The 19,896-nt window shown below is 40.3% G+C and overlaps 1 protein-coding gene and 1 long non-coding RNA gene across 3 annotated transcripts in view; both read right to left on the minus strand.

Annotated features, from left to right (window-relative positions):
• Positions 1 to 18,851, minus strand: part of LOC143109412 (uncharacterized) — a 45,697-nt gene extending 26,846 nt beyond the window's left edge. Inside the window, exons 1-6 of one of the 2 annotated variants that reach the window (XM_076272130.1) lie at positions 18,528 to 18,851; positions 8,507 to 8,602; positions 8,155 to 8,394; positions 6,678 to 6,874; positions 6,137 to 6,170; positions 5,962 to 5,995 (exon numbers count right to left, since the gene is read on the minus strand). In XM_076272130.1, the coding sequence (XP_076128245.1) occupies positions 5,962 to 5,995; positions 6,137 to 6,170; positions 6,678 to 6,874; positions 8,155 to 8,394; positions 8,507 to 8,602; positions 18,528 to 18,555 (629 nt within the window). In that variant the 5' untranslated portion in view covers positions 18,556 to 18,851. Of the gene's footprint in view, positions 1 to 5,498; positions 5,996 to 6,136; positions 6,171 to 6,677; positions 6,875 to 8,154; positions 8,395 to 8,506; positions 8,603 to 18,527 lie in introns of those variants that run through there. The other variant, XM_076272129.1, reaches the window with a different exon arrangement.
• LOC143110375 (uncharacterized) lies at positions 3,070 to 3,689 on the minus strand. Its single transcript, XR_012984132.1, has 2 exons — positions 3,451 to 3,689; positions 3,070 to 3,139 (listed from the first exon to the last, which is right to left on the minus strand). It is a non-coding gene; the product is annotated as an uncharacterized LOC143110375 (long non-coding RNA).
• Positions 18,852 to 19,896: the final 1,045 nt, after the last annotated feature.

The following is a 19,896-nucleotide window of genomic DNA, read 5'->3' on the forward strand; positions in this document are numbered from 1 at the left end:
AAGGAGGCATCGTATGATCATTTAAACAAGTTTTATGACAAGGTCGGTGAGGATGGGAAAAATCGTACATTTCTGTGCAAACTTTGCCCGCACTTCAGTCACAGTCATTATTCATTTAATTATTAAATAAAATACAGTACATGTCTTGGTTCAATAGGTTACGTGCAGTCATTTTAATATGTTTTCAAAGTCAAAGTCAAAGTCAAAGTCAGCTTTATTGTCAATTTCTTCACATGTTCCAGACATACAAAGAGATCGAAATTACGTTTCTCACTATCCCACGGTGGAGACAAGACATATTTTACCAATTTTAAGTCCACAGACAAACATAACATTCAAGTAAACAAAAAGTAAGTAAATAAGTAAATAAGAGGGCACATATAATGAAAAAATAAGAGCAGCAAAAAATGGTTGAAATTGTGCATAGACAGTCAATAAAATAAAATACTAGTGCAAAGTCAGGCCAATAAGAGGCTGAGGTAGTTCTGTTTGACCTAAGTAAGAAATAAAGTGGCATAGTGGTGCAAGTTATGTAAGAGCAGCAGAAGTGTTGTGTTTTCAGGACAACAACAACAAGTTGCAAAGTGTACAAGTGTGCAAGTGGAGTGGTGCAGGCGGCCATTGTGGGTCCAATGTCCAGGATGTTATGTAGCTGAGGGTGGAGGGGGGAGAGGAGGGAGAGAGTTCAGCATCCTAACAGCTTGGTGTATGAAGCTGTTGGTGAGTCTGGTAGTGCGGGAGCGCAGGCTTCTATACCTCTTCCCAGAGGGCAGTAGATCAAACAGATTGTGAGCGGGGTGACTTGCATCACTCACAATTTTGGTCGCCTTGCGGGTGAGGTGGGTGGTGTAAATGTCCTTCAGGGAGGGGAGTGAAGCACCAATAATCCTTCCAGCTGTGTTCACTATGCGCTGCAGGGCTTTCCTGTTGTATTCAGTGCAGCTTCCGCCCCACACAGCGATACAGCTGGAGAGGATGCTCTCAATGGTGCCTCGGTAGAATGTGGTCATGATGGCTGGTGGAGCACTTGCTCGCCTGAGTTTCCGCAGGAAGTACAGGCGGCGCTGAGCTCTCTTCGCCAGTGATGCTGTGTTGGTGGTCCAGGAGAGGTCTTCACTGATGTGCACCCCCAGGAATTTGGTGCTGCTCGCTCTCTCCACCACAGCACCGTCGATGGTCAGTGGCAGGTGTTGGGTGTGACCTCTCCGGAAGTCAACAACAATCTCTTTGGCCTTGCTGACGTTCAGCAGGAGGTTGTTGTCCCTGCACCACGTGGTCAGATGGTCGACCTCCAACCTGTATTGAGTCTCGTCGCCCTTGGTGATGAGACCCACCAGAGTTGTGTCGTCAGCAAATTTCACTATGTGATTGTTGCTGTAGGTTGCAGTGCAGTCATGCGTCAGCAGGGTGAAGAGCAGCGGACTGAGCACGCAGCCTTGGGGGGCCCCTGTGCTCAGTGTGATGCTGCTTGAGGTATTGTTGCCAACACGTACTACTTGAGGCCTCTGACAGAGGAAGTCCAGTAGCCAGTTGCAGAGGTAGGTACTGAGTCCCAGTTTAACAAGTTTGCAGATGAGTTGTTGTGGTATTATGGTGTTGAATGCAGAACTGAAGTCTATAAACAGCAATCTCACATATGAGTCTCTTTTTTCCAGGTGGGTGAGGGCTGGGTGGAGGGCAGAGCAGATTGCATCCTCTGTAGACCGTTTGGCTCGGTATGCAAACTGGAAGGGGTCCAGGGTGGGGGGGAGAATGGATTTGATATGTGACATGACAAGCCGCTCAAAGCACTTCATGATGATGGGTGTCAGTGCCACAGGGCGGTAGTCATTGAAGCAGGATGGAGCAGTTTTCTTCGGCACAGGTATGATGGTGGCAGATTTGAAACAAGATGGGACGATGGCTTGCTTCAGGGAAGTGTTAAAGATGTCTGTGAAGACATCCTTAAGCTCCCCTGCGCAGTCCTTCAGCGCACGACCAGGGATGTTGTCTGGACCTGTTGCCTTACGGGTGTTGATAGCAGCAAGTGTCCTCTTCACGCTGTCGGCAGAGAGGCACAGGGGCTGCTCATGTAGAGGGGGATGGGTCTTCTGTGGGCAGGTGCTGTTTTGTGCTTCAAAGCGAGCAAAGAAGTGGTTCAGGTTGTTGAGCAGAGGGATGTTGCTCTCGCAGCTCTGTGGCGCGGGCTTGTAGTCCGTGAGGGCCTGAATGCCCTGCCATAGGCTTTGTGCGTTCCTGCTGTCTTTGAAGTGGGTGGTTATCTTAATAAACATTGAACCAGTCCGGCCCTCGGCTTGTAGCAAATTTGGTTTTTTGGCCCTCTAATGTATTTGACTTTGACATCCCTGTCATAGAGTGTGTCGGCATTCTGATTCTTGGCAACTAATGAGTGTGAATGTTGATTGCCTGATGTCATTCAGGTGCTGTTCAATGGTGTGACTCTTCAATAACCAATAGCATGTGCATCTTGAGCCTAAAGCTCTAGCAGGATTCGAACTCTCAACCTAACAAACACCAGCACTAGGCATTATCCCTCTGAGCCACTAACAATCCGACATATTAGGCAGTCACATTCACATGGTGAAAATGTGTGTTGGTAAACACACAAGAAAAACTCCGAGTATACATTTGACAATAAAATGAAGGGCTTTCCTGAAAGAGTACACCTGAAAACTTTTCGATATTCTGGGGCAATTAGACATTTATAGAGAAGAACAGTAATGGATGAAATATAAATATGATAGACTTAATGATGAAGGAAAAATAGTAAACAAAGAAGTTCCCCTGAATGTCATAGAGTGTGTCGGCATTCTGATTCTTGGCAACTAATGAGTGTGAATGTTAATTGCCTGATGTCATTCAGGTGCTGTTCAATGGTGTCAATCTTCAATAACCAATAGCATGTGCATCTTGAGCTTCAAGCTCTAGCAGGATTCGAACTCTCAACCTAACAAACACCAGCAGTGTGTAATGAGTGTGAATGTTAATTGCCTGATGTCATTCAGGTGCTGTTCAATGGTGTGACTCAGAAGGCTCAATGGTATGGAGTGATGACACGGAGATGGCAGGTTTCGGTGCAACACAAGTTAACTTTATTTGAGTTTCAATTCATCTGTTCTTTTCTTTACTTGTATGTGTACTGCATCAAAGAGGAAACAAACAGAAAATGGAGTAATCAGTGAAATGGGGTAAATCAGTACAGATCCCAACTCACAAACAAACCAATTGACATTTGAACAATAAACTGAAATCATATGGCTATATAAGGTACAACTAAACAATACTTGACATCCCAAGTCAACCAACATCACCTAATCATCTCTCACATGGGACTCCAACACACCAAACCAACAAACAAAGACCTTAACTTTACACATGATGGCAGAGCTACTCTACAAACTGATAAACATCACAAAAGTCATAGTGAGGGTGATTAAAGTGATGACTTACGTTAACTCAAAGACGCACACAGAGCAGGACACACTGGAGTGCTGGGTTGAGATGAACAAAAGAGCGAACTGAGGGCGAGCAAACAATTTATCCTGGTCTGAGCCCCTGCTCCGGAGCTACAGGGTTTCCCAGCGGGTAAACTTTGGAAGATTTTTGAAAGACTACAGTCTCAGACCCTCTCACATCTAAAGACAAGTAGTAGAGTTTTAAGTCACAGACTATGATTTTGCAATGACTAGGGATCTTGCAGGGTCACTATTTACAAGACTGCAACATGATTCCTTTAAATTATTACCCATTGTGCAATAGATAAACAGGAACTGAAAATTATAGCCTACTAAACTCAAAGTCGTATTTTCATGTTTCTGCAGCATTGTTTCATGCGTGACATCCTTAACCGATATAGAGTTGTTCTGTCAAGTGGAAGAGCCGACTAAATATGTATAAGAAATGACAAATATTATAAGAATAACAAATAATTATAGGCTACAGCTTATAATTATACAGTAATACTTGCCTTGCACTACAAGTCCATATTGAGTGCATTCTGATTCTTGGCAACTGATGAGTGTGAATGTTGATTGCCTGATGTCATTCAGGTGCTGTTCAATGGTGTGAATCTTCAATAACCAATAGTATTCGAGCTAGAGCCTAAAGCACTACCGGGGATTCGAACCCTCAACCTAACAAACACCAGCACTAGGCATTATCCCACTCTGCCACTGACAATCATACACATTCAGCAGTCACATTCAAATGGTGAAAATGTGTGTTGGTAAACACACAAGAAAAACTCCAAGTATACATTTGACAATAAAATGAAGGGCTTTCCTGAAAGAGTACACCTGAAAACTTTTCGATATTCTGGGGCAATTAGACATTTATAGAGAAGAACAGTAATGGATGAAATATAAATATGATAGACTTAATGATGAAGGAAAAATAGTAAACAAAGAAGTTCCCCTATATGTCATAGAGTGTGTCGGCATTCTGATTCTTGGCAACTAATGAGTGTGAATGTTAATTGTCTGATGTCATTCAGGTGCTGTTCAATAGTGTGAATCTTCAATAACCAATAGCATGTGCATCTTGAGCCTAAAGCTCTAGCAGGATTCGAACTCTCAACCTAACAAACACCAGCACTAGGCATTATCCCACTCAGCCACTGACAATCATACACATTGAGCAGTCACATTCAAATGGTGAAAATGTGTGTTGGCAAACACACAACATCAAGAAAATTCCTAGCATACATTTGACAATAGAATTAAGGGCTTTATAAAAAAAGAGTACATATCTGAAAATGTGCACTGTTAATGGTATCCACCTAATGATGGTTGTATGGTTGTTATCCAAGAAAAAAAAATTACTCATATAGGAATATAGGTGATATAGGAGAAATGGGCTGGGTGGTCGAACTTTATTGGCCTATATCTCTGAAATGGAACAACGTATCCAAATTCTTTTGATAACTTTTGTGAGGCTTTGTCTAAACATTGTCTGTGAGAATTTTGGTGAAGATTTGATAATTTTTGAAGCCTGTGAAACTTTTTATGATGTTTGGCTTTTCTCTGAAATTGTGGCAAAAGTAAACATTTTTAGAGCATAAGACCAGGGTGAAAAAGATGCATCTGAATGTAGAGATTAATATGATGAAAGAATTTTGAGTCTAGGTGAATCTGGTAAGGAGAAATAAGCGTTTTTGACAAGAGCGCCACCTTTGGGTGCAGTACCCCAAATTTGGGTTATGGGTAGTGGGGGGGGTACTGGTAACAATACTTGAAAATGTCAAGTTTCTAGGACTTACGGTTTATAGGAATATAGGTGATCTAGGAAAAAAGGCCTAAGTGGTCTAACTTTATTGGCCTATATCTCTGAAATGGAACAAAATATCAAAATTCTGAGCGATAACTTTTGTGAGGCTTGGTCTAAACATTGTCTGTGAGAATTTTGGTGAAGATTCGATTATTTTTGAAGAGTGTGAAACTTTTTATAATGTTTGGCTTTTCCATGAAATTGTGGAAAAAGTAAACATTTGTAGACCATAAGACCAGGGCCAAAAAGATGCATCTGAGTTTAGAGATTAATATTCTGAAAGAATTTTGAGTCTAGGTGAATCTGGTAAGGAGAAATAAGCATAATTAACTTTTTTTTTCAATAGCGCCACCTTTGGGTGCAGTACCCCAAATTTCGGGTTATGGGTAGAGGGGGGTACTGGTAACCATACCTGAAAATTTCAAGAGTTTTGGAGTTACGGTTTAGGCTGCAGTATGACTTTTACAGAATTTTGGCCAAAAAATGAACGGTACAGAAACAATAGGGTTCCTGCAGCTACGCTGCTCGGACCCCTAATAATCCTTACAAAAACAATAGGGCCTTGCGCCCTTCGGTGCTCGGGCCCTAATAATCCTTACAAAAACAATAGGGCCTTGCGCCCTTCGGTGCTCGGGCCCTAATAATAATAATCCTTACAAAAACAATAGGGCCTTGCGCCCTTCGGTGCTCGGGCCCTAATGATCTTCTGAAGGCATGTAGCCTACCCAGCCTGTTAGAAAGCAGAGAAGCAACACATCTTAATTAATACAAGTATAGTCAGGATGTCGGATTATACAGGTAAGAAAATGCACTATAAACATTTACTCCATACCTTTTACTTGCCATTAGTGATATAAGAGGAGACACTTACGCTGAAGGATGGTTAAAAGTCGGAGAAGCCGGCCCTAGGCACATTATGGAAGAGGAGGAATTAGGGATTTAACAAAGTGAATGTGAATTTACAATACTCGGGTATAAAGAATTACTGCACATTGTATTATATTATATTTTATAAATTTTATATTATATTTGACTTTCTTGTGAAACATTATGGCATAAACCTGATGGTTAAGGACATGATAGCATATTAGAATATAATACAAAATTAGTATGGTCTAATATAAAATAAAAGAGTTGTAACTCAGACATTTCTGTGAAATGTTTGAAGTCAATGACTGTGGCGCTTACATGCTCTTACATGCTTTGTTGTAAACTAACACATATTGCTGCATATTCTAAGAAAAAGCAGGTCTACTGAGGCACTGTGGTGGGGAGTGAGCTTTGTGCATCACATAGCTCTAGACCCACTAGCCTTCAGTCCATGGTAGTGAAGGCTGCGTGTAAAATAAACAGGCTATATTATGTGATATACTGTTGCCAAACAAAATTGTACAGTTACAAGAAAAACTTACCTTATGAAATAGTTTCAAATGTTTCACTGCAAGTCTAAAAGCCTCATTATTTTGGGGGGCTTTTAATAGTCCATCATCATTGAACAAGCAGTTAATTGTGGATATACCCCTGTCTTGAGTAAATCGGTTGGTGTTTGGTACAATGTAATATTTGTCATTGGTGTGGTGAAACACCATTAGGACTGCAGGTCGGCAATCTGTAAAGAAGTCACATTCAGTTATGCTTACTTCAGAATGGCATAATCTTCTTCACAATTATGGTGAAGGTCAAGACTGATATTTTAGCTCAACAGCAAATCAAATCACACCCCACCATTTCGTGCACCTGTGATTGGCTAGGATTGTTTAAAGTATGAGTCACCGTGTTGGTTTCCTATTTAGTTGAGGATTTTTTTTTTTTAGCACAGACACAGAATAGATAGCTAGAGGGCCAAGAGGAGCACTTTGGTGAATTCAACAACAAAGTGTATTAGATTACAACCACTGACTTGTATCATTAACTGAACTAGATGTATTGCAGTAAAAACCAAGCATGTCCGATAAACATCCTCAGATTTATTTCGGCTGCAAGAATAAATGGGAATTACATTTCATGTGAACATCATCCTATCCTTATTAGACGTTCTCTGCGGTAAACTATAGTCCTTGTAGGAAGCGTCCATTGTTATTCCAACCCACGTTTAACTTCCAACAAAATTACGTCTCACTGCAACGATGCGCCATCTAGTGGACAAATGACTACTTATCGCCAATACTTTAAATGCAGCCATGATGATGATGATGAATATTTATTTTGGCTTTCTTTTAATCCTACTGAATTTGTAATTATGTATCGGCCGTTCTAATACCGATAGTATGTGGGTGCCTGTGTGTGTGTGCATGTGTAAATGTGTGCACCGACATCTACAGGCCAATGAGTGTACAGTCACTAAATCTAATTTTGTTAAGACCCCCCCCATGGATGAAATTCTACGAAACTTGGCATACCCCCAGAGAATGCCAGGTCAATCATACACATAAAATTTGGTGCAGTTCTGAACATCTTAACTGAAGATAGGGGCGATTAAAGCAGAATGATATTGCATTTTCATTTTTACCGGGGGGGGGTGCAAATCACAAATGAGTGATTATGGGCCAGATTGATGTGGGCCCTTGAGACCAACATACCATAAAAGATTCTTCATCCTCGGTGCCACGGTTCAGGTAGTTATTTAGGAAAAACTGCTTTTTTTGCGGTTCGGGGGGCCCAGCACGGGGGGGGAGTGGACCCCGGGGACGAAACAAAATTTTTCCGTAAAAGTCTAGTGGGGCTACATACCCACCAAATGTCATGTGCCCCGGTGGTTCGGTATCCCGGGTATCGTAGACCAAAAATTCAGGAAGTAGATGACGGGGGGGGGGGGGGGGGGGCACTTTGACAATCCCTATATGACCGCTTCGCTAGTGGTCATAATTACTACTAACACAATCAACCTACCTGGAATAACCGATAGTGCTGCCCCAATGTCAGTTCCGACTCGAGAAACGATTGGACAGTAAGCCAGGATGACATCACAGTCCTCGACTAAAGGCACTTCCGTCAGGTTCAACTGAGTGGCGAGACGGTTCCTGAAGCTCTCATGGGAGCCCAGGGTGTTCCCAGTGAGGACAGTGAACACTTTGATCCCAGCTGTCACTTCCAGGTAAATGGGCAACACTGTCCCATATAAAGACGACACTAGATTATGAAAACATGTGAATGTTCAGCATGGTCACTGTTAGAAATTTGAGGTGCCAAGAAAGAATGTAATATTTGGCCCCCCTAATGATTATTACATTTGTCAACTTACATTTTATTAACAATCCTTTGATGATTGGAGTCCTCATTCCTATTGCCCAGAGAAAACTGAACAGTTTACTTGCCAGTGTCACCTCGGCATCTAGGCCTAAAAAAATAAAATGAAATATTCTTAGATTACAAAAAAGCCAAGAGAGTCACTTCGTATCAGTTTAGGCTACCCAGTTTATATGTTATCCCTGCTTAGACAATGGTTCTCAAACTTATTCACCCCATTCACATTTTTTTTTATTACATTATCCCTATTAAAGGGACTCGTAAATGGCTACATTTGGCCTTGGAAATATCTGCACTCCCTGAGAGCATTTTAGTTATGAAGATTTTAACCATCAGCGAACTGAAATAAGTAGTGAACAAATTATAACTTTCCAAGACAACATCAAACTATTGGGCCTAGGTGAAGTCACAATCCCACTCAGTGGAGATTCTTTAGTTTCCCAATACGTCAGTAGCCTGGAAACCAGACTCTCTGACTTTGCAGACAGTCTGGCCCAGATCCATAGGCATACGTTTATTTCCGGGTGGTAGGGCACAGTTTGAGGTTTAAAATCATTGGAGTTCCTTTGAACCGCTTTGAACCAATCATAACAACCGGCGTTTCATCATACAGAGAAGTTTCTCTGGGTCATTCCGTGTGAAATCACCCAATTTTAGCACAATTTGGCAGGTGACCCTCTCCGAAAAAATCTGAAAAAAATCACAGGTGTTTGTAGACCAAATACATGCATAGATCTAAAATAGTATATCTGTATAACTAATCGTTGCAAAACTACAGCCCTTTGAAACTTCAAGTCATTTTAAGCATTGTGGTGAACAATCCTTTTTGTTCAACTTCCAACCTTATTGGCTCTTTTGGTATTTCACACACATTAGTGAAACTATGTGAATAGAAGTACATTTTCCTGTTGAATTAAAAAAATCCAATCGGATCACACGTATCTTGTGTACTTTCCCCTCTGTAAAGCTCTGAAAATGGCTATAAATTCATAATGTGAAAAGACATCATCATCTTTGAGGGCTTCTCATTCAATAAGTATGTGACACAAATTCATCAGATTTTTTTCCTACTCATGTATGTATTATAAGGTCCTGTCCATGCATTAACTTTGGTTGTTATCATTATCATATTTTCAGAGCATTTCTTTAAAATTGGGCTTGATTTTCAAAAAGCCTGTTTTCATCTTCTCATTTCACCACGTGGACAGTTAACATGATTTTTTTTAATTTTCCCATATATCATTCTGAATGTGAGGATCATCTGCCCAAAATGTGGGCTTGTTGCTGAGTTTCTTCATTGAGATAAGACTTTTTACAAATATTGACTATAAATCCACTGAATTTGTACTTTATCTGCAGTACCACTTTGCACCACACGTGGTGCTCTTTTAATACAATGGAAGTCAATGGAAGAGTAAGAGAGTCACTTGTTTGCTGCACATATCCAATCTAAACACACAGTTTATGGTTCATAGTTAAATTGCTCCAAATAATTATTGCAACATGAACAACATACTACTCATAAATACATTTTATTTAGAGAAAATAAACTGATCAAGTAGTTAGGCAAAGGTTAGGCAAAGTCTATATCCATCGTCATATGCATGGGATGCAGTCCTCTGTGATACACAGACAAAGAGCATTAAGATGGAGATCAGTGCTTTGTCTCCATGTGATCTGGGAGTTGGAAAATGAATGTCATAAAGGAACATATTCAAGAAACAATGGTTTTCTAAAATTCAGTTCATCAAGGTATTTCACTTGATGAAGATGACCATGTGTGTTTCCATCACAAGTATTCATAACAAGGTTTGAGGACTCGTGGATCCAAGAGGCATTCGTAAAAAGATGATAACTCTTTAGTATTGATTTTTCTGCATCTGACAATGCACTGAATTTTAGAAACCCCTTTTTTACTTGAATATGTTCCTTTATTACATTCATTCTCCAACTTCTTTCCTAGATCACATGGAGACAAAGCACTGATCTCCATCTTGATGCTCTTTGTCTGTGTATCACAGAGGACTGCATCCCATGCATATGACGATGGATATAGACTTTGCCTAACCAGCTGGCTAGTAATTATTAAAGTGCTCACATAGGCACTGATAGGTTGAAGCTGGTGTAGAAAACTCATTACAAAGATGGTAATTATGCTAAATCCTCTTGCTGCATGTATGATGACCAGTCAGTCTTATGTGTGTATAATTTACTTGATCAGTTTATTTTCTCTAGATAAGATTTATGTATGAGTAGTATGTTGTTAATGTTGCGATAATTATTTGGAGAAGTTCAGCTATGAACCATAAACTGTGTGTTTAGATTGGATATATGCAGCAAACAAGTGACTCTCTTACGGCTCCCACACACAGCTGCGTTCCGTCAACGCATGCCAGTGGGTGTTCCCGACGGTAGCTATGCAAATGACTTGAAGTAAAACCTTAATGTGATTGGTTGGTGCCGTCCGTAGATTGGCTTGATTGGCCGGTGCCGTCTGTCGGTGCAGCAACAGCTGAACTCCTCAACGCGAGCGGCGGGAGAAACGCGACGCGACGGACCCACAATTCAGTTCGGCAACGGATCACGTGAGCCCATGTAAAGTGAATGGGATGCGTCTCCAGCAACGCGAAGCACGCAGCTGTGTGTGGGAGCCAATACTCTTCCATTGACTTCCATTGTATTAAAAGAGCACCACGTGTGGTGCAAAGTGGTACTGCAGATAAAGTACAAATTCAGTGGATTTATAGACAATATTTGTAAAAAATCTTATCTCAATGAAGAAACTCAGCAACAAGCCCACATTTTGGGCAGATGATCCTCACATACAGAATGATATATGGTAAAATTAAAAAAAATCCTGTTAACTGTCCACGTGGTGAAATGAGAAGATGAAGACCGGCTTTTTGAAAATCAAGCCCAATTTAATAAAAATGCTCTGACAATATGATAATGTTAACAACCAAAGTTAATGCATGGACATGACCTTATAATCCATACATGAGTGGGAAAAAAATCTGATGAATTTGTATCACATACTTTTTGAATGAGAAGCCCTCAAAGGTGGTGATGTTTTTTACATTATGAATTTATAGCCATTTTCAGAGCTTTGCAGAGGGGGAATTACACAAGATACACCTGATTTGATTGGATTTTTTAATTCAACAGGAAAATGTACTTCTATTCACATAGTTTCACTAATGTGTGTGAAATACCAAAAGAGCCAATAATGTTGGAAGTTGAACAAAAAGGATTGTTCACCACGATGCTTAAAATGACTTGAAACTTGAAAGGGCTGTAGTTTTGGAACCATTAGTGATACAGATATACTATTTAAGATTTATGCATAGGTTTGGTCTTCAAACACCTGTGATTTTTTTCAGATTTTTTGGGAGAGGGTCACCTGCCAGCCACTGGGTGATTTGACACGGAATGACCCCTCTGCATCACGCCCATAACAAGCAAGTGTGCATCTTATCAGCAAACAATCACACATTTCATCTGCTTAATTTTCGCCAAAATGCATCATATAGTGTTTTGTGAATGTACCCAAGTCAAACTTTCATCTAAATGCATAAGTACGTCCAAAGCGCCACTTTTAAGCTTGTATGCGTTGTCGTTTTTGGGAGAAATTACCTTTTGAATGGGAATCCTATGAAGGCTTAACACAACATGAAACTTTGATCGAAGTATCATCAGTGTCTCTACACATGAACTTGAGCATTGAGAACATTGTTGGTGTACACAGAGTTTACTAAAAGAAAGGTTTTGAACAGCTCACTTGTTTTTTCTGCTCGCTGCCATCTTGCCATCTTGCAAGGAGTGAGTTGTCCAAAATCTTTCTTTTTAGTAAACTATGTGTACACGAACAATGTTCTCAATGCTCGTGTTCATATGTAGAGACACTGATGATGCTTCAATCAAAGTTTCATGTTATGTCGAGCCTTCTTAGTGTTTGAAAAATAGCGATTTTGACGCGACCATGTAGCCTACTAAACTAAAGTTTGACTCGGGTACGTTCGTAGCCTATTTCAAGTGACAAAATCTATGACTAAAGTTTAGCTGACGATATAACATCCTACTCCACTGTGACTTCTTTCATGACACTCCTGTTAATAGGCTAAACTAGAAAGAGCTAAAATAACTCACACCAACCTTATTTGCGCATTTTATTCACATTTGCTCAAAGATTTCATAAATATAAGCCCTTTTCGCTCCCTACGTTGATGTATTCCAAGCGGTCTACTTCGGGGGCGGGGATGTAGTAATTAAAACACCATGCCTGGGTAACGTAATTGCTCTCAGGAACGCCCTCTGTTCGCTGGTTGGTTCGGCTGCCCAACCTCCGAAGTGAACGAGCGCGAATCAACCTATTCCAGGCGGAGTACTGTAGTGAAAAGAAATCGAGCCGAATTACGTAGGCAGGCCGAGGTCAGCTGGGGGAACACGAATTTGCGAGTGAACACAGGCTCACCTCATCAAGTCTTTCATTTAACTCACCGTTGGCCGAAGACAAAATAGCACAAAGAGAGGCTAATCACTATGCTCTGTCTGTCATTCTCACTTGTCATTTTCTCTCTTTCGTTCACCCTCGATTCTAATTCACTCGCTCCAGGGAACTTTCTGGAGAAGTTGGATGTTTGCTAGTTTTTCCACAGTTTTAAGTAAAAAATCGTATCGGCTTACTTTGATGTGAAAATGCATGGTTGCTACGCAAAATGTGTACAAGTATAATAGAAAATAAGATAGTAAAAGAGATAGACTCAAAGATAATATCCATGCCAACGGTCCTCTTTGCTCTTATAATTGATGGCACCCAGGACATATCGGTTGAGCAGCAGTCTGTATGTGTGAGCTTTGTAGATACCAATCTACACCCTAAAGAAGAGTTCCTTGGACTATATTAAGTTTCCTCAACAACCGGTCAAAACATAGCCAAGATGGCATGTGATGTCATGACACAGCTGTGCCTTCCAATATCCCAACTTAGAGGACAGACAGATGATGGTGCCGCAAACATGGCTGGACATCTCCAAGGGGTGCAAGCCATTTTAAGAGAACCGCTGGCCATCTTTTATTGTGTGAACCTCATAACTCAGGCTGTCTGGAGCTTCTGTACTAGTTAAGGATTCAATGAGTCTTGTGCATGACTTATTTAAAGTAATTTTACAGGAAATTGCAAACTCCGAAGATGGTTTCACCGCATTGAAACCTCTCTGTCCAACCAGATGGACTGTTAGCACCCCAGCCATCTGCTCAGTTCTCAACCAGTATGAGTCAGTGCTTACAGCCCTTGAAGAAATGGCCTTATGCAGTTCTAAAGTATCTGACACTTCAACTAAGGCCCGTGGTTTTCATGCAGGATTTCTAAGAGGTAGGAGGATTTGGAATGCCTGAACACCTCCCTGCAGCTTAGTAAACAGTCTGTCTCAGGCATGTTGGAGGCTGTGGAGCATGTCAAAACAAGCATGCAGGACAAACGAACAAAGGAGCACTTTGATGACTTATTTGCTAAAACAACTGCTATGGCAACAGAGATGGACCTACTACCTATTCAGATGCCGGAGGTGAGAGGTCTGTTCGGTCAGGTACAAATGTTAGTGAGGCTTTTGCTCGTTGTGCCTGCCTCTTCTGTTGAGGCTGAGAAGAGCTTTAGTACCCTGAGGAGGCTTAAGACTTGGCTGAGATCCTCAATGTCTCAAGTAAGCCTAAATAATGTGACTATTTGTCACATACATCAAGAGAGACCGGACAGATTGAACTACCGTAAAACTCCAAATAATAGCCCGGGCTTTTATTTTCCCAAATCGCCAAACTGCACGGGCTAGTATTAGAGACAGGCGTCTATATGAGACAGGCCTTTAATTCCCTTTACACAAAACTTTTCCTCTGCAAAGATGGAAAATATTATCGAATTAATTATTTCAAACACACTGAATGTCTACCTATATGACTAGGCTATCTGATGACAATTACGGGTCATCATTCATTTAGTGTTGAGATGTTGTTCATAGATAAAACACGTTTTAATTACGTAATTTAAAAAGAGATCGTATCACACTGAAAGCTCATATTTTGTCACTAGCAAATAGCATATCGGTCCTTTGTCAAACACAGTTGCATTATCAGCCCTGACCAAAACCGTTCAGGAATTATTTATGCAAAAGTGGAACGTGCTTAATGTTTCTCCCTCCTTTTCGGCACGAATGAAACAGCATGAGAGAGCATGAACCATATTGTTTCTCCCGTTTTGTATTTGCCAAATTTGACAACAGTCTACATTCAAATCATAGCCTACTTCCAGGTGCACGGGAACATATTTTTGACCAGGGGTGCTGAATAACAAAATAATCATGGATGTCCGACGATTTCTCCCCCAGCATATGATTCGAATTTAGACAGCTAAATACACCATTTCACCGCCGTGTATGAGTAGGTCTAAGAGTGAGAAGTTTTATAATGCCCTGGGCAGCCACATTCCACTGCAACTACACGCAGCACTTGCCACTCCGACTCATCAATAAATCAATCAATCAATAACGTTCGCGAACCGTTCTGGTTTTGTTGGCAGCATGAAAACACGCTTACCATCGGCCTATCCGCAAATTCTAAACACAAGGGATGAATTGAACGATGACAAAGTCGGACATATAGGCATAGTTCATATTGAAAAAAAGCTATACAATTTGGAACTCTAGCTTTACAATTTGGAACTAGCTTTTCACCGCAGTCTTTTAATGCCATAATCATAACGTGCGCAGTCTGCGCCATACTTAAGCCCAAATCACCCAAGATTCGCGACGAGATGAGCAGCAACTTGATGCAACATTCTAAAACCTTGCAACTATGACCAGACAAGGTAAATGCTTTGCGACGGCTTGCAACGACGTGCAACATCTAATTCACACTGCTGTAACTGCTGTAACCTCCACACTGTAACCTCCTTTCGTGTCATTGCGAATCTTTAAACAGACGATCTGACGGGTTTTAGAAGATTAAATACAACCCGAAACTAAAAAACAGACCAGGCCTCTACTGGAGACCGGCCTTTAACCCAAACCTGTAGCCACGCCAGGCGTTTAAAAGAGACAGGCGTCTCTTAGGGACTCGGCGATTATTTGAAGTTTTACGGTATGAAGAAATACGCCAGTCTTTCATTAGTGTAAATGACATATGCAAAAATATCGTTGGATCCTTTGTTTGAACATACAACAAACAAACAAAATAAATGGATAAAAATGGATAAGAGTACATATAGAAATAATAGATACATCTATATATAATCATATAATTATACTTGTATTACATTTGAACAAGAATAAAAAAAGATGTGTTCTTGCGTTACATTTGTAATTCATAAGGCCTCTCGGGGCTTATTGCTTAATACACCTTATGCATTTTGCCTACTACCCGTCTACCTGGGACGAAAGTCCTGAAAATGACCACAATAGGAGATACTATTCAACGGGACTTAAATGGGATTTTTTCCCCCTTCATAAATATCCTCATACATTTCAACTAGATTAATCTTCATATTAAGAGAAATACTTTTTGTATTACACTTTGCCTAAAAAATTAGTTAAACTCTCTATTAAATATATAAACCCTTGAAGCTACAGATTTTCTGAGGTGATCACAATGACCATAATTTTAAGGTCATAGAAGAGTGTACGTGTTCTGATTTGATATAAAGAAAATGGCTAAAAAACAGTCAACCTATTACATACAACTATAGTAACATACAGGAATTGCCAGTTATTTATTAACCTAAACTTTAAAAGCTTTCATTTCCTACCTGTTCTAAATATTGCCGTCATCACGCCATCACCTTCAACTATTTTTCCCAACAAAAGTTTACTTGCCAACCATAGAGACCTGAGGTCATAGCAGAGCACATGGCTGTCAAGCAAAATTACTTCTTGATGAGATCAAGGAAAGTAAGAATCTTTGTGTTGGCATGTACACTTATTACGTGTCATTGTGAGTTGTAATTTTGAACAACTTGAAACAAGTTCAAACAAGTTGATGAAATTACAGTGTCTTCATGTCATTAAGTTATTCCTCACAAAGAACAGATAAGTTGGTACATACCAATTACTCATATTTGAAACATTATTTTTCAAAATTCCAAAAGATCTGGAGATCTGAGAGAACAACTTATCCACAGGATCTACATCACTGACACTGTCATCAGGTGACAGAGACGTCTTTGCGTGCCAATTATACCACGTAACAGTTGCTCTGGGCTGGCTCATCCGTAACTCAGGAGTGAAAAGATCAATATTACCACTTCATGATATCTGCATAGTTCTGGGAGACGAGCTTACACAGTGTCTCCCAGCAATACATGTGCTGACTGGGTGCGATACAACCAGCAAATATCAACCAAACTTGCAGCTCTGCAACACTGTCCGCAAACCACAACTCTTCTCTGATTCTCAATTTCAACTGTCCACAGCTAACAGAGTGCGCAATACAATGGCAGAAAATTTCTTGGTCAAATGTCTCAAACCATCAATGGACATGGAGACATTTGACGACCTGCACAATGCTGCGTTCGATAGTAATGCCTTTAAGACTCAACTAATGCAAGAAAACATATACAGTACAAAGAGCCTATTATCAACAGCAGCTTTGGGTTCAAGCACCATTTACAGACGCCACCTTGATCTTAAATGCAGATGCTTATGGTTTTGTAAGAAAGGGCAGTTTATTAGTCCCTGAGATTGTAATCTCAAAACTTGAAGGTTTGCCAGATCCCTGCTCGTGTGGCCAGTGTGCACACAAGAATGTGTGTCCCTGTCGGGTAGCTGGTATCAGTTGTTGCAACTGCTGCAAATGCAAGGGAGACAATAGTTGTAAAAATCCTATCACTGAATGAGCTCTCATCATCATCCCCATATCTGGACTCTGTTATGAAAGTTTTACCTTGGAACACCGGAAATAAACCTGTAGTTGTGTATTTTTCACTTTATAAGTTAACATTCCAATGATAATAACAAGGTTGGATATAAAATGTCTGTATATTAATCAAATGCTTGTTTTCTTTCTTTTAAAAAACTCCCTTGTTTGTATACAATTGTATTTATAATTGTCCATTAAAAAGGCTACGGCACAAAACAGGACCCCCACCCCCCCACCCAACATCCACACTGAACATCTACAGAAACACAATTAAAAATATCAAACCAGAATTCTTACACTACATGGTGATTGAACATTGTGATTCCCTCAGAAAATCTGTAGTTCTAATTCAATAGTTTATATGTATGATGAGAAATTGCCTAATTTGCATATTTTATTTTATGAATACTTTATTTTAAGACAAAGTGTAATACAACAAGTATTTATCTTAATATGAATCTGTAGTTCTAATTCAATAGTTTATATGTATGCATATTTAATGAGATATTGCCTAATTTGCATATTTTATTTTATGAATACTTTATTTTAAGACAAAGTGTAATACAACAAGTATTTATCTTAATATGAAGATTAAACTGATAGAAATGTATGAGGATAGGCCTATCTATAAAGGGAAAAAAGTCCCATTCACCTGCAGTGTGATAATAGTGTCACCTTGTGGTCATTTTCAGGACTTTCGTCCGAGGTAGAGATTTTGGCACACATCCCACGTTGTTAAATGGAGTCATATTAGTCTATAACAGTTGAGATATTCTCCGCTAAATGAAGTGCATACAAATCTTACCCAGAACTTAGACTAGGCCTATAGGCTACGTTTTCAAACGTTTTCTTGAGAAAGGCTAATGATGAACATTGTTTTGCAACGGCAACGTTTTATAAGGGTAGCCTATGCGGTGTGGTTGTATTCGCGTTTGTGAAAGGAGTCGTTACATGTTCTCTTTCTAGATCGACTCACGTTTGAGGCTATGCCATTATTCCAAAGCGTCCATGTGTTTTCCGTCGTAGGCTGGCTACCCTGGGAAATGTAGCCTAAACCCAACCATGCAGCCTATATTATAGCCTACAGGCTTTAAAACTTACCGCACCGAACTTACCTTGCATTATTCCTAAATTTGTAGTCATGTCCGTGTGTAGGATAGCTCTTCAACAGCAATGAATGCTGTATGATTACTGACTGGGTGAATCACTTTCACTTTTGAAGAGCTAATACAATAGCCAACCGATCTTGACGAGTCTTGACAATAGCCTAGGCCTAAGCACGCACGCCATTACAAAAAAATAAGTGCAGTTAGTTATGAGACATAGGTCTGAGTTGTAGGCCTAGGCTCCTGCAAAATTTAAGCTGTGTGTTCTAGCTACTATTTCCTAGTCTGAAATATTGCGTTTGCATGAACTGCAAACAATTCCGCTAAAACTGCGTGATGGGCGGGACAAGGGTTATGTGACACGTGAATGTTAGTGATGTCACCCGTGAACCCCCTGCTTCGAGGAGTGTATCGAAGATTTGGAATGGAACTTTGTATCGGAGCTTGATTCGTTTTGTGATAATCACGTGACCAGTGATGTCCGAAGCTTCGTTTCATATACAAAACATAAAACATATAATAATAATTCAAAAGAAAACAACTAAATTTGCATAAAGCATTTGAAAAGTACAAATAGTGTGTTCTTCTAACAGCCTTATTACTGCAACAGGATATAGTAGAAATATAGTGTTAATATGTGATCGGATGGACAGTTTTTTTTTTAAAAATTGGACTTATCATGGATATAAAATTAGGTTAGCCTACTCAAAGTTTAATGCAAAGCTTTAAAGTTGGCGACACGGGCCGTGCCTTTGTGGGTTGTTGCTAGGAGTAAATACATTTATGTGATCCGCTTGCGGTAACGTCGTCGTCAAACACAGTCCCCGCAGCTGTTTGAATCGAAAGTGCAAGTGTCTTTCGATAGCCTACCACAGGGGTGGGCAAACTGCGGCCCGCCAAGCACTTTCATCCGGCCCGCCGAGCATTTCATTTAGTTATCAGGCTGCTCGGTATTTTTTTCCTGCGATAGAGACGACGTTGGTTAGCTTTACTGCAAACTGCTTTTCACTCTCCTTAGATAACGTTTACAATGTCAATGTCAAAACATCATGTTAAATAGAGATATCATGTTAAACTAAGTTAACTCTTAGTGTTAGCAGGTAGGTTTACTCTTTCTGCCTACCTGCACAGCGGAATAATAATTCTAAGGGATGAACAGACGTTCAGACTTTGTCTCTTCAGCCATCAATCTCGTGGCATTGTTTATTGTAGAACCGCGCACAACAAGCATACAGCTCTCCGTGAGAGTCAAGTGCATAGGAACATTCTTATAAAGTAGTGTCATCAGTCATACGTGACTCCATACATTTGGCGCAACAGCGCCTCCTCTTGGTCAATTACAGTTGCATGCATTCATACATTTATCCACTCTCAACAC

This window comes from Alosa pseudoharengus, unplaced genomic scaffold, assembly GCF_046254945.1.
Source record: "Alosa pseudoharengus isolate Yale_2024_CS ecotype anadromous, Long Island Sound unplaced genomic scaffold, YU_APseudo_1.1 YU_APseudo_1.1_scf_7, whole genome shotgun sequence".
Taxonomy (NCBI): domain Eukaryota; kingdom Metazoa; phylum Chordata; class Actinopteri; order Clupeiformes; family Clupeidae; genus Alosa; species Alosa pseudoharengus.